The sequence below is a fragment of the Neolamprologus brichardi genome, chromosome 7 (genome assembly GCF_056152115.1).
Source record: "Neolamprologus brichardi isolate AB-2024 chromosome 7, ASM5615211v1, whole genome shotgun sequence".
Classification (NCBI taxonomy): domain Eukaryota; kingdom Metazoa; phylum Chordata; class Actinopteri; order Cichliformes; family Cichlidae; genus Neolamprologus; species Neolamprologus brichardi.
Genome location: NC_142110.1, coordinates 67765273 through 67779722, shown reverse-complemented (window position 1 = coordinate 67779722; position 14450 = coordinate 67765273). Strand labels below are relative to the sequence as shown.

The 14450-nt window shown below is 43.8% G+C and overlaps 1 protein-coding gene across 1 annotated transcript in view; it reads left to right on the top strand.

Moving 5' to 3' along the window:
* immp2l (inner mitochondrial membrane peptidase subunit 2) overlaps window positions 1-12322 on the top strand; it is a 210543-nt gene extending 198221 nt beyond the window's left edge. Inside the window, exons 5-6 of the mRNA XM_087844576.1 lie at window positions 566-668; window positions 11866-12322. Coding sequence (XP_087700702.1) covers window positions 566-668; window positions 11866-11991 — 229 coding nt within the window. The 3' untranslated portion in view covers window positions 11992-12322. The remainder of the gene's footprint in view (window positions 1-565; window positions 669-11865) is intronic.
* The last annotated feature ends 2128 nt before the right edge of the window (window positions 12323-14450 follow it).

Genomic DNA, 14450 nt, shown 5'->3' with positions numbered 1-14450 from the left:
GATACAGGCGGGATGGATCCATGCTTTCATGTTGTTCACGTCATACCGTCCGAATGTCGCCGCAGAAGTCGAGACTCAAAAGATGTTTCAATGCTTTTCTATTTTGCAGTTCTGGTGAGAAATGTAGCTTGCAGCAGCGACACCCAGTGTGGACTTCTGCCTCAAAGTTCAACATATTGTGCACTCACAGATGCTCTTCTGCAGGCTTTGGTTGTAACAAATGGTTATTCGACCTACCGCTGCCTTTCTGTCAGCTCGAACCAATCTGGGCACTCTCCTCTGACCCCTGACATTAGCAAGGCGCGTTACTGGATTACTGTGGCTCACTCTGTAAACACTAAAGATGTGTTTGTGGGAAAATCCCAGCAGATGTGGCACCAACAACCATGCCAAGTTCAGAGTTACCTCCATCAGCTTTCTTTCCCACTGTGATGCTCGGCGTGAACTTCAGCAGGTCATCTCGACAATGTCTTCTCGATTAAATTGAATGAATTTATAATGAACGTCTGACTGAAAACAAAGTTCTTGCTTTCTTAGAAGTTTCTCTCATTTTCCATCTTTTCAGGACTCTGGCCTACAAGAACCGCTATGTTCGAGTTCCAGATGGTCACTTCTGGATCGAGGGAGATCATCACGGCCACAGTCTGGACAGCAACAGCTTTGGACCGGTAAGCACTCATCTCACTGCAGTGACACTGATGCCATCCTTTGGTAGAAACAACTTCTATGTTCAGGAGTTTTTAGTCAGTCTGCGATACACAGAAGGAAACAGTATTGGGTTACGTCTCTTAATCTTCATCAGTATAAAAACACATGACTTTGCAGATGATGCTGCAGCTGCTGTGATGGCCTGATAGAGACTTCTTCTTCCTTAACTTCTATTTCACCACAATCACTCCAAATCATCTGCACGGCCTCCTTCACTGCATCTATGAAACTCCTCTGAGGTCTTCCTCTTTTCCTCCTTGCTGGCAGCTCCATCTTCATCATCCTTTGTCCAGTATATCCTGCACAGGTCCAAACCGTTGGTGGATTACGTGTTAACTGCAAACCTTCAACAGTCTGTTTGAATCATCCCTCCAGATTAGACTAAGTCAGGTTGCCTCCTGACAGGAAACCTGAAGCTACCTGCAGTCAGTCCCAAACATCAAAAAACCAAATTATACACCAACCACCATCTTTACCTGGTTGCACAGTGTGTCAGAGACATCACTGAGTGCAGAGACGGTCGAGCAGCTCCTGTAGGTGTGATGTGTGCAGGCTGCGTCATACTTGTGTCCATATGTGTGTTCTTGCATATACTACAAGTTTAAAATGTTTCAGCGGGATCCAAATCAGGGCTTCGACTCATTAAGCCTGTGATTGAAATGTTCTTTAATATAATTAATAATGAATTAATTCCTTTACAATCGTTTATTTAAAATTAGGTGTGTTTTAAATCCCTCTGCTGAGTTTTAGCTCCTCTTCCAGTAGGCTGATGGACAGACGTGAACCTGAAAACAAATTTATCATAGACACACACACACAAACACACACGTGTCAGCGTTGCCATGGAGACCTGACTAATGAGGACCTCGCAAAAATCTCGCTATCAAAGTCGAGATTCACACTTTGTTCATAAATGTGGTGTAAAGCTTTATTATGGCTTAAACAGAAGGAGAAATAATGAAGCTGTGAGCGAGGCATTACTGCAGCACACTGTACTGTTTGTTTGGGGGAAACGGTAAAGAAAGAACATGGAGCTTTGGGAGAATCCACGGATAAATAACTCCAGTATGTTTCCTTTACGTGCACTGCATACTGTGGGCCCGGTTTCATCTGCCCTATCCCGATCCGAGCTGGGTCGTCTCCTCCTGACTGGAGCCGAGCTTCACAGAGTCCATAGGGAAGCCAGAGTGACGGCGCCATCTTTCAGCGTTTTGTTGTGGTCGGCAGAGATAACAAGTACGTTAACAAAGCAGGATGTTTCTGCAGACCTGGTTTGTTCATCCTGACAGACGCATAAAGATTTCATCAACGCCGTGTTTCAGGCTCGTCTCTCCGGAGCAGGAAGAGTGTTAAAATTCTGATATTGACTCCTGTTCTCTGCGCGCTATTTGTAGTTTTTCCCCTGTTGGTTGGAGCGGGATAAATTTTTCAGCAAAGAAGTAGTCGTTTGCTATGGACAGCACATTCAGAGCCAGACAGAAAGCCCTGCTCTCCCACTGATGCAAAGCTATCCAAAGAGCTGAGCAGAAATCCCCTCTGAGCTCAAACCCAGAGCACATAGAGCAGCAGCTCTGCAGAGCCTCTTTGTTCCTGAGACGACCGGCAGCTGTTCTGTCCTACAAAGAGAGGCTGAGATCTAGTTTTAAATATGCTGTGCCTCTCTCCTATTATGTTTCTGACCACACCGCTCTTCTGCAGAACACCCGTTCTGTTCCAACTTTTCATTAAGCTGCCAAAGACCGCTGTTTCAGTGTGAAGTCTGTGGCTGAATGTAATTTAGATTCACATGCTGATCATCTGCAGAGAATTTCCTACGAAGGTGTAAACTACAGCTCCTTCTTACAAACTGCTGCCTCAGACATCCTGATAGACGTCTTTGCTATGAAGGGGGTCTGACCAGATGTCATGGCTGCTGGGATGGGCTGATAGAGAGGAGCAGAAATCGACCCAACCCTGCCTTAGGATTGTTCTGGTCCATAGTTCTGTAAAACACACTAAACAGTGAGTTCAGCGCATTTATTAGCTTTCAGTCTAAGTAAATGGCACGCTTACTGCTTCTATAAGAATTAGGAATATTAAAGGTCAGTAGCAGCCAGGTGCTGCTTATTAAATGCACTTAATTAAAGGATCATCAGTCGGTGTGAGCACCACTACTTATGGCACTTTTGCTAGTTTGGACCAAGCCAAGGAGGAAAGATGTCAGCAAAGATCTTGGGAAGGGTTATAAGGCCGTCTACAAATACTAAGGGAGATTATTCACAAATTGAAAACATTCAGCTGCAAGTCTTCCAAAAAATTCACCCCAAGGTCAGACGTGCAAAACTCAGAAGAACTCCAAAAAACCCAAAAGCTGCAGCTCAGACCTCGGTTAGCAAAGAGTGAACAAGTATGGCTTGTTTAGGGCTTCAGGGGAAAGAGTCTTCTCTCTAAAGAGAACATACCAGCATGGTGTATATTTCCAAAACTGCATCTTAACAGACGAGACCACAGTGGAGATGTTTGTCCATCACGCACAGCAGCACGTCTGGAGGAAACAAACACCTCATACAGCCGTCAGCACGGTGGAGGAGGGACGATGATCTGAGTGGACCATGAGCTCCTCTGTAGAGTCAGTGTGAGGCCGTGTGTCCCACAGCTGAAGAAACCGGGTCATCAACAGGACAAAGATCCAAGCACAGCAGCAGATCTGCAACAGAACGACTGAAGAAGAGAAGAACGGAGCTGCTGCAGAGCTCAGAGAGCTGTGCATGAACGAATGCTGCAGCGAAAAACAACAATATGAAGAAGAGTGGACCAAAACTCCTCCACAGTGATGTGAGAGACTGACGAAGTCACAGAGAAAATCCTCACTGCAGGTTATTGGACTCGACTGTCACATGAAAACTTTCTTTTACATATAATCGTCTAACACTGTCACTGCACGGACAAATACAAGAGAGAAAGGTGAGGCTGTGGTATCTGTACAGATATTTGTAGCTTCACGTTATTCTGCAGCTTGTGATGCTTCTGCTCGTTTGCTGGGGTGAAACTGGAGCTTCAAAGCTGTGGCTGTTTTTTTCTTTCTTCAACACGTTTGAAGAAATCTGAGTCAGAGTCAACAACAACATCAACCTGCGTTTATTTCATCCACACTTGTCACCATTTTCACAGCTGTTTGTCTGTCACTGCTTAATGGCACAGAAAGATGACATCCAGTCGTTGCTCTGGCCTGTTCCAGCCTGGAGACGTTTCTCTGCTGTTCAGAGAGGTGGTGTGAGCGCAGTGGTCAGTAGATGTTTCATTGCAGAGTTGAAGAGCACATGTCAGCTTCTGCCCCTCGTGACAGACGTCACCTAAAATCGCATTACCCTTTTATTGCTGCCAAATGGCCAAAGCCACAGCAGCAGAAGCCTCAGCTGTGTTGTATCATGAAACGCAATGTGCTGACAGTTTCATATTATTACCAAATATTCATACCACAGGAAATAGACTCGAACAGCTAAATCAATTGACTATATTCAGGATGTATCCTCTCCAATGAGGAGGTCTCATTTGAATAAAATATTCTTTTTAAAGTCAGCCTGGCAGTCCTCGCTGCCACCCACCTCACAGTCTTTCAGTGCAGCAGATGATGCAGTCAGCCTTCGGGTCGATCAGAAATAGTCCAAAACAAAACAGAGAAAAACACCCACAACCTCTATATACACTATATGGTCCGAGCGCAGCACTGTATGGAGCTTTTTCCTCCACATTCTTTTGTTGCGAAGTTAAAAATGTTCTTTCTTTGTTTGGTTTTGAAACTTTGTAAAATGTGAAACCGAGGAGATTTTCATGCATATGTAACACGAGTCAGGCTTTCATGTCAGTCGATCTCACGCTGTGGGAAGTATGGCCTATTAAAACGTTTATAGGTGCAATAAATACGATTTCTACTGAGCCCAAAGCATGAAATGGCCGCAATTCATCTGCAGAGAGTTGATGGGGGTGTTGATCAATACGGTGAGTCAGCCAGATGCTGAGGTTTCTTCCTCAGCCAATCCCAATGTGGACACAAACAGAGAAAGCAATGAGCCGAGAGAGCGCCGAAAAGAAAAGACTACGATGCAGCGTGGAATTCGGCACATGACCGCTGAAACCACTGACCAACGATCCGGAAAAATACAAAGAAAACAAAGGCGCAACAGAGACAAAGAACCTGAGAGATGTTCAACTAACAAGCAAGGAAATTAAAAATAAGGCTAATGAAGACCCCAAAGGAGGACGCGATGGACAAAATCAGGAAAAGGAAGGTAGGAAAGTACGAAGCACAAAAGCTGTTAATTATTAGGGCGGTCACCTTTAAAAAGTGAAACCAAAACAGAGAAATCCAAGAAAATAGAATCAAAACAAGTGAAGCGAAAAATTATGGATGAATTACAAAAGTCGAAACTATACCAATAATTTTAATGGTTTCTTTAATGGTTACAATAACCATTAAAGAAACCCTGAGCATCCATCACACAGGCCACCTGTAAACGGTTCGTTCAGGAACCGTTTGAGTCTCTCGCCCAGCGTTGTTGTTGAGTTACGGTAACGTGACGTGTACCTGGAAACACCTGGGCGGAGCTCATTGTTCAGCACCTGATGAATGCTTGTTGCTACCATCGTCCATCAAAGCTCCTCTTCTGTTTTCAAAACCATTGAAATCTGTCTCCAACACCAGCAGAGTCATAGTCATTGGAAAATGGGCCCATTAAAAACAATAGTGTCCACTTTCTGCCCACGTAAAACATTTGAGGAGCAGCATTCAAAGCAGAAATCTCCAGATGTCTCCCAGGGAGGGGTCACTCAGGTGTTTCCAACTCTGCAAAGAAGCCTCCTCCCAAACCATTCAGGAGGTTCAGTAAACCACCTCCACTGTGCAGGGCTCGGAGTGACAGAGCCCATCGACCCGACTCTGGTCGTCTAACCCAGCGGTCCCCAACCCCCGGGCCTCGGACCGGTACCGGTCCGCGAGTCGTTTGGTACCAGGCCGCGAGAGTTGAGGCTCAGGTGTGAAATGTATAGTTTTCAGGGTTTTTATTGGTTTTCAGCGTTATTTTGTTATCGTTTTTATCGTTTACTCGGTTTTCCTGGGTCTTTTCACGTGTGTTATGAATAAATCTTCTTTTTTTCGGTACCGGTACTAGTTTTATTTTGTTGTATTTATCCGCGACACCTTAAAGGCCGGTCCATGAAAATATTGTCGGGCATAAACCGGTCCGTGAGGCAAAAAAGGTTGGGGACCGCTGGTCTAACCACAGCTCGTGGTCATTGGACAGCAGAGGGCAGCAAAAACGATCTAAAGCATACGTGTCAAACTCTGGCCCTAATTACATTTGGCCCGCGAAGCCATACCAAATTACTATTACAGCTGGCCTACTGGTATTACACAGCTAATATATATATATTGTTTAGTATTAAGCTTTGCTTGTTCCATATTCAGTTTTTCAGCAAAACGTGTTTGAGTCCATAAGAAAAGATTCATTCTTATATCTGTAGGAATAAATATATTTCATCATCATCATCATCAACTTTATTTATAAAGCACTTAAAAAACAACCACAGCTGACACAAAGTGCTGTACATTGGAACTGTAAAATAAAATTACATGAGATATAAATAAAAACCAAATAAAAGAAGAGTGAAATCATTAATTAAATAACTACTTCAATTAAAAGAGAAACTAAGTCTCACTGAGGTTAAAAGCCAAGGAATAAAAGTGGGTTTGAAGACGTGATTTAAAAGTGGACAGTGAAGGGGCCTCTCTAACGTGCATATTTCAATAAATATTAACGTTAGCCCGCGACTTTGTTCCAGTTTTGAATTTTGGCCCACTGTGTATTTGAGTTTGACACCCCTGATCTAAAGCATGAAACTGCCAAAAAATAAAAACATATCCTGAAAGGAAAAACCTCCAAGAAACAAAAGAAGGAAGAATTTCTATATAAATGCATTTTAATTAATTCTCAAATTTCCTGTTCTGAAAAACCTGAAATTAGGCACGTTCACTTTCTCCTTCATGCTTTTCTTTGTCAATCGTCGCCTTAAAAATCTCTGCGTAAGAAAAGAAGGAAGCAACGAGTTACAAAGAATCCAATAATTAACAAAAAATAACCAAATATCCAAATAAGCCAAAAACAAGCATCGAAAGAAAGAAAGCATCAATAAAGCAAAGGAAGCAACAACTACATGTCACCTTGGCAGCCATGTTTTAACCGTGGTCACATGGGTTATGTTTGGCGTAAAGAAGCCAGCGTGGATACTTTTCCTGATTTGTGTCACCAGCTGAAGGAATCTTCAAACCCAAATCGTGGAGCGAAGGTGCAAAACAAACGTTTTCGTTTGATGTTTCCAACCTGGTGTTGCTGAGATTAAAAGAAAGATGAATCTGTGCTGACCTGGAGCTTCTCTGCCTCCACAGCTTTCAGGTGTGTAATTTAGTAATTCCTCACTGTCTCACCTTAGTAGATAACAGCTCAGTGTCGTGCAGCCGGATGAATATTAATCAGCTGTTTCATTACCACATGTTATTAAACTGGAGCTTGACCCGCAGCTGTTGTGAGGTGGTTTCTTTTCCTTCCTGTTACTGTAGCGTTGAAAACGTTGCTTTCTTTCTCTGAACTCCTCATAACACCTCCAGCCCGAGCACGAGCTCTCTAAAGGTTATTCTGGAGCTGGAGATGAAGGCCGCATATGTATATATGGTTTTAAATATAGAGGCCGGCTTTGAGAGATAACAGGAATCACTAAAAGCATATGACATTTGCTGGTGTGTGTGCGTTCGCCCTTATGCAAAGCAGATCTAATTGATGCGGCGAGGACGATGCTGGACAGCGGTGAGTGGACGGATCTTCAGCTGTCAGCGTGCCGCTTTTAATTATCTCTGCCGTTGATGTCTGCAAGTCTCTGCACCTCAAGCTGAATGTCAACCTGTGAAAACCTAAATAAGAAGCATGTCACTTCAAAAATCAGACTGCCAAGGCAACCCGTGACTCAAAAAGAGGAAAACCAACCCACGGCGTCGTGTTAATTCAGGCTACTTGGATACGTATCTTTAATATATTCAACAAAAACGAAGCAGAGGATTGGTGCCTTTCACAAACAGTCGCTGCAGGTTCTGGATGTCAGCTTTAAATCTGACGTGTTCGATTCAAAGAAGCCTTCAGTTTTATTACATTCAGCATAACTGAGCTGTCTTTGTTACTAAGCCCAACCAAAGACTACATTTAAACAAGTTCAAACATCTTTTGCTGTTGGAGTTTGCAAGTACAATCAAAGCGGTCACCCAGAAACACCCTCAACCTCTGGGTGACCGAATTTAATGGCGAGGTGACTGCACTGGTGGAGGCGACCTTTCTCCAAACCATCGTGGTCGGTTGGAGCGCCGTCACTCTCAGGTTGAAGGTTTGCAGATTACCAACATGTTGCAGTAAATCTGAGTCGTCGATATCATCTGTGACACGCTGACTCGGCTGGTTGTATTCTGGTTATATTCCTTATAAAAGGACGATTGCAGAGCAGCTTTACCATTTTGCACTTTCTCTGCATGTAGACGGCAACATATTTGCAGTTGTTGCCATTTTATCCCCGTCAGCACAATCAGATTCAATGAGACGATGATTGCATGCATTTGCAACATAAAGTAGACTGGCTCTAATGGGGCACTTTGAAAATAACAACTTCCTGTGTGTATCCATCTCTGAAGCAAGCATTGGTTGCTGAGGCCTCCAGCTCTGTGATGTGACTGGAGAAAATTATTTTTGCATAACAGGTCTTGACACGTGTACTAGAGGAGGGTTTTTGAGCAAAGAAAGGCAGCTGGAGCCGTGTTTTACTTATTTATGTTCACATTTCATTGCCCAATAATCTTCAGATTTTGTGGTTTTAAAAGACTCATGCTGTCACGAACTGCACTTTCCCACCAACGTCAGTCAAAGACGGTGGAGATTACAGAGAGAAAGCCATCGATTGTAGAGCTGAAAAGCCTGAACTGTGCTCAGATCACTTTGTTCCCTTTAATAACAGATGGTCTGCTGGAGCTGCTGAAACAGCTTATAAAGGGAGCCCTGAATCACCTGCTCCATGGCTGCCACAAACATCCTCAGACACCCTGCTAAGCAAAACTGACTACTCGACTGCTAACCCTGACCGCACGCGCTCCATCCTGCAGGGCTCCGCCCACGTCTGCAGGTCACTGCCCTCTGTGCTGTCCTGCTGCTAGGACAAACAGGAAGGCAGCCACCTCCGTATATGAGGCTACTCACCCTCTAAACTGCAGTCTGCTCCGCCCACCTGTTCCTCTGTCACCCCCAAACCTCCTGCTCCACCACCGCTGCTTCAGTCAGCGATGCTCAAAGAGATTTCATGACAGGCTCACTTTAGGACACCTGTGGTACCTGAGGACAGGATGTCAATCCATCAATATTTATTTATAAAGCACTTTTCATACAGGAATGTAGCACAAAGACCGCAGCCTCCAGGCCGGGCACAGAGGAGGAAACACTGGAGATATGACCTAATAAGAGTATATACAGGATAAAAAGATAAAATACAATAAATATTATGTAGGACCTAATTTAATAATATAAATAGAATAACAGGATAACATAGAATAAATAAACGTTAAGTAAAAGCTAAATTAAAAAGGTGGTTTTGAGCCTGTTCTTAAAAACATGTATGTTCTCCGCGGCCCTGAGCTCCTCCGGCAGGCTGTTCCACAGACGAGGACCAGACCACTGAAACGCTGCCTCTCCGTGAGCATGTGACTTTAGGAACAATCAAAAGGCCAGTACCAGAGGACCTCAGGGTCTGGGAGGGTTCATATGGTAGAAGTAGATCTGAGAGATAAGAAGGCCCGAGATCATTAAGACATTTAAAAACCAATAAAATAACTTTAAAATCGATCCTGAAACACACGGGGAGCCAAAACCGGTGTAATGTGGCCCGCCCGCTGGTCTTCGTCAGCACACGAGCTGCAGAGTTTTGTAAAAGTTGTAAAGGTGAAATATTCTTGTTGGAGAGACCAGAGAGCAGGGCAGTAATCAATGCGACTGGTAATAAAAGCATCAACATCTCCGTGTTGGCCCGAGAGAGAATAGGGCGGACTCTGGCTAATATGTGGGATAAAACCAAGCTCAGAGTCAAAAATAACACCCAGGTTTTTCACTTGTAGTGAAGGACATAGTGAAAATGCCATTTAGACAAGAGTTTCTCTCTCTGAGCCTCAGGACCGACGATTAAAACTTCAGTTTTGTCCTGGTTAAGCTGTAAAAAGTTTTCTGCCATCCAAGATCTTATATCTAAAATACAGTTAAAAAGGGCATCCATTGGTCTGGTGTCATCAGGAGACACGGAGATGAACAGCTGAGTGTCATCAGGAGACACGGAGATGAACAGCTGAGTGTCATCAGGAGACACGGAGATGAACAGCTGAGTGTCATCAGGAGACACGGAGATGTACAGCTGAGTGTCATCAGGAGACACGGAGATGAACAGCTGAGTGTCATCAGGAGACACGGAGATGAACAGCTGAGTGTCATCAGGAGACACGGAGATGAACAGCTGAGTGTCATCAGCGTAACTGTGGACGTTCACTCCATGCCTCCTGATGACACCGCAGAGAGGGAGCATATACAAATTAAAAAGTACAGGGCCTAAAACCGACCCTTGAGGCACACCACATGTCATTTCATGGATCTTAGAGGAGCATGTATCCATACTCACCATAAAAGTTCTGTCTGAGGAAGTGAACCAGTTGTGTACAGCACCAGAGAGGCCCACCATGTGTATCAGTCTGTTTAAAAGAATAGCATGGTCTACTGTATCAAAGGCTGCGCTTAGATCCAGCAGCACCAGGACTGAGAGCTTTTGGGAGTCCCAGTTACATCTAAGATCATTTTAAACCTTTAGGAGAGCAGTCTCTGTGCTGTGGTTCACCCTAAATCCAGACTGGAATATCTCCAGGATCTGTTCGTCATTCAAAAAGTCATTAATCTGAGTAAAAACATGTTTTTCTAAAATTTTACTTAAAAATGGTGAGTTGGATACAGGTCTGTAGTTATTAAAATCATTACAATCCAAATTGCTCTTCTTCAGAAGGGGCCTCACCACCGCCGTTTTAAAGGCAGCAGGGAAGACACCCAACTGAAGAGAGCAATTCATCATATATGAAAGCTCAGCTTCAAAAAATCCATAAAGTGTTTTAAAGAGTGAAGAAGGGATTGGATCTAAAAGACATGTGGTGGGTCTCACTGTGGAGAAAACTTAAGGTTCTCAGCATTAACCAGGACAAAGCTGTCCAGTGTCTCCTCAGGTACAATCGAGCCCTCAGATGTGTTTAAATTCATATCGCGAGAAGATAAAATATCAGATCTGATGGCGCTGACTTTTCCCCTGAAGTGGTGCAAACTGCTCACAGAGCGAGTCTGTGGGGTTCTTTGTTAAAATCAGGGTTAAATAAATGATCTATGGTGGAAAAGAGGACCTTGGGATTATTTTTGTTATTACTGGTTATTTTGGCGAAGTATGAATTTCTTGAATCGCTTAGTGTATTATTGTACATTTTAAGTTGCTCGCAAAGTATTTGATGGTTGATTACATTTTTATTTTTCCTGCATCTCCTTTCTGCTGTTCTGCAATTTCTTTAGAGTGTTTTGACTTCTTCGTTTCTCCAGGGTGATGCATGTTTTACGTTAATCTTTTTGGTTTGAGTGGAGCAGCGGAGTCAAGGCTTTTCTTCAGTTTGCTGATAAAATGATTAAATATAAAATCACAGGGGGGCATTCGTCTAAAACCCTGGTAAAATTTGCAGCCACTTCAGAGGTTAGATAGCGCCTCCTCACAGTTCGCACCGAGATCTCCCGCTGAATAAAACCGGTGATGTTAAAAACACACAGTAGTGGTCAGAGACAGCCAAGTCAACAACAGAGGACACGCTGGCGGACAGCCCGTGGGTGATGACCAGGTCCAGAGTGTGTCCTCTGTTGTTGTTCTTACATTTTGAGTGTAGGTTTGTTAAAAATTCTGTCTTTAAGTGTGACAGATAAAACTGGAGGGCTGCTAAAAACAATAGCATGGAATTCAAAAGTGGTAAAATGATCAAAAAACATTTGTTTACTTTGATCATTTGTTAAAAGTTGTGATGCTGTTTTTTCCCAGGTGTCTGTGGGGCTGCTTCACGGTCGGGCCTCTCACATCATCTGGCCACCAAACCGCTGGCAGCGAATCACAGCGTCGCTCCCTGCAAACCGAGGACCGCTGGACGCCGAAGAGGAAGAGGACTGACCACGCCCACAGAGTTTCTGTACTTTTCTTAAAATGTCAAATTCACAGAGCCGCTCGCTGTGAGCGTGTGAGTCAGATTACTGCATTTATATAAACCGTGTTCATTGTGCACTCAGGTGGTGTTTTGTTCATTTCACTGCAGTCTTTTTGTTTCTAAATATTTCTTTCTTGAAGGATGAAAGGACGACAAACTGAAGTCCTGTCCATGAACTTCACATTTTACATGAAAAATTAAAGATTTTGTCTGTAAACCTCCAAGAATTCTTTATTTTGGTCGGAGAAAACTTTAAGTTTGTGCTATTTTATCAACTAAGCTAATAATCAGTGATGGGCAATTCCACCCTATCCTGGTGTTGAATGTTTGAATCTGCTCATTTCCAGCTGCATATTTTTATTTTTTAAATGTTTTCTCTTGTGCCCTTAAAGCTTCTGACCATATTAGGGATTTCCCCTCCCTGTGACGGCAGTCTCATGTCTTCATTCACATTTTAGCCTCATCTTTAGCCTCGAAGGCTTTGAGCTCGTGGGAAATTATTCTGAATCCTTAAACCAGAAATATGAATTTTCTTAATCTAAAACATTTTTGGATTTTGTTTACTAGTAAAATGTTGTAGCAGGTCACAAAGTGCGGGACTAAGATTAAACGTTTGAGGTTTCGGTGTTCGTCTCAGTGAACAGCTTCAATATTTCAGCAACACCCAAATTTTTAGCTTATATGTCATCTATACTTCAACAGGGAGCCCCAGCTACCCACGTGACAACCAGCCGTGGGCTCTCCTCCCGAGTGGGTGTGACCAGAAAACCCAGGAGGCACGCCTCTCTTCACTATGAGGGTCCAGTATAACGTCCACACCAGTCAGCCCGTTTCTCTCCCACTCTGCTTCCCATCACTCGTGATTCAGCGTCTCTTTAGCTCCATAAATATTCTGAATTAAAGCACCTCTTCGATTGTTCGGAGTAGGGATGCACCGATACCACTTTTTTGGAAACGAGTACGAGTACTTGCATTTCAGTACTCGCCGATACCGAGTACTTAATAAAAACATGATTTAAATTTACAGGTAACAGCTTTAGTCCTATAATTTAACAAAAAACAAACAAACAAGGGACTGGTTTGGAATTAAGAACATTTATTTAAAATGAAAAGCATGTTGTATGCAACATATTACAGAATAAATAATTATAAAAAACAAAATTTAATTTTAAATTTGTTCGTCTGTTTCTCTGTTTAGAAGTCTCACTAGCACAGTCACAGCTGGGATGACGTCAGAGGCTAGTGCGTCGTAGCTGCTCACTTTTTTAGTTAGTTCCTCAAAGGGGGCGAGGACGGCAACAGTCGTCTCCATAAGAGCCCATTGGTGAGCGGTGAGAGAGTCAGGGAGTTCGTGCTCGGACACGCCCAGCACTCGCTTTTGCTCGATGAGGGACTGGAGCATGTAATACGTGCTGTTCCAGCGCGTCTGTACGTCCTGCTGCAGTCTCTTTATTGGCTGGTTGAGCTGTCCCTGAATGTCCTCGAGGCGGGAGTAGGCTAAGGCGGGATGTTTAAAATGCCCAACTATTTTCTGTCCCACTGCTGTAGCATCAGCTATTCTCCTCTGTGCTAATAAGCGTGGGTAAATAAGCGTGGGTAAATAAGCGTGGGTAAATAAGCGTGGGTAAATAAGCGTGGGTAAACTCTTTGTACTCCTTGTCGTGTTGGGATTTTGGTGCTTGATTAAATTGCTTGTGTTAAATGCGCTACCTTTAGAGCCTCTGGACAATTTCGCTGAGCACAATTTGCAGTCCGCCTTTGTTTTCACGTCTTCGTTCACTTTGAAATACTTCCACACGGCTGACTTGTCTCGCCTCGCCTTCTCCCAGCTCTGAGATGCAGCCGGGGCCTGGGGGCGGGCACTCGGGGCCTGGGGGCGGGCACTCGGGGCCTGGGGGTGGGCACTCGGCGCCTTTGATTAACCCCTTACATGCCGCTCAAACATAGACAGGTCTCAGACCGTGGTATCGGTCCTCGGTATCGGGGGACTTTTAACGAGTACGAGTACTTTAGAAAGTGTGGTATCAATACCTGATACCCGATACCGGTATCGGGTATCCCTATATCGGAACTAGGGATGCACCGATACCGATACCGGTATCGGTATCGGTATCGGTGCATCCCTAGTTCGGAGGTTCTTTCTTTTTGGCTCCGTAAACAAACAGCAGATGTGTAAGAATCGTTCAGAGGTGGAAACAAGCACTCAGCTCTCTGCGTTTGTCCCTCATTAACTTCGAACTTCCATTGTCCACTTTAAGGCGGATGTGTGATGCTACAGAATTCCAACTACAATTTTAGAGGTTTTAGTCTCATTCCTGTGTTTGAGAACTGAGAAGTCAAATTAAGACGTGTTTTAATTTGACTATTAGACAAAGATAACGAGAGTAAATACAAAATTGAGTTTCATTTTTTAGGGATAAAAGAA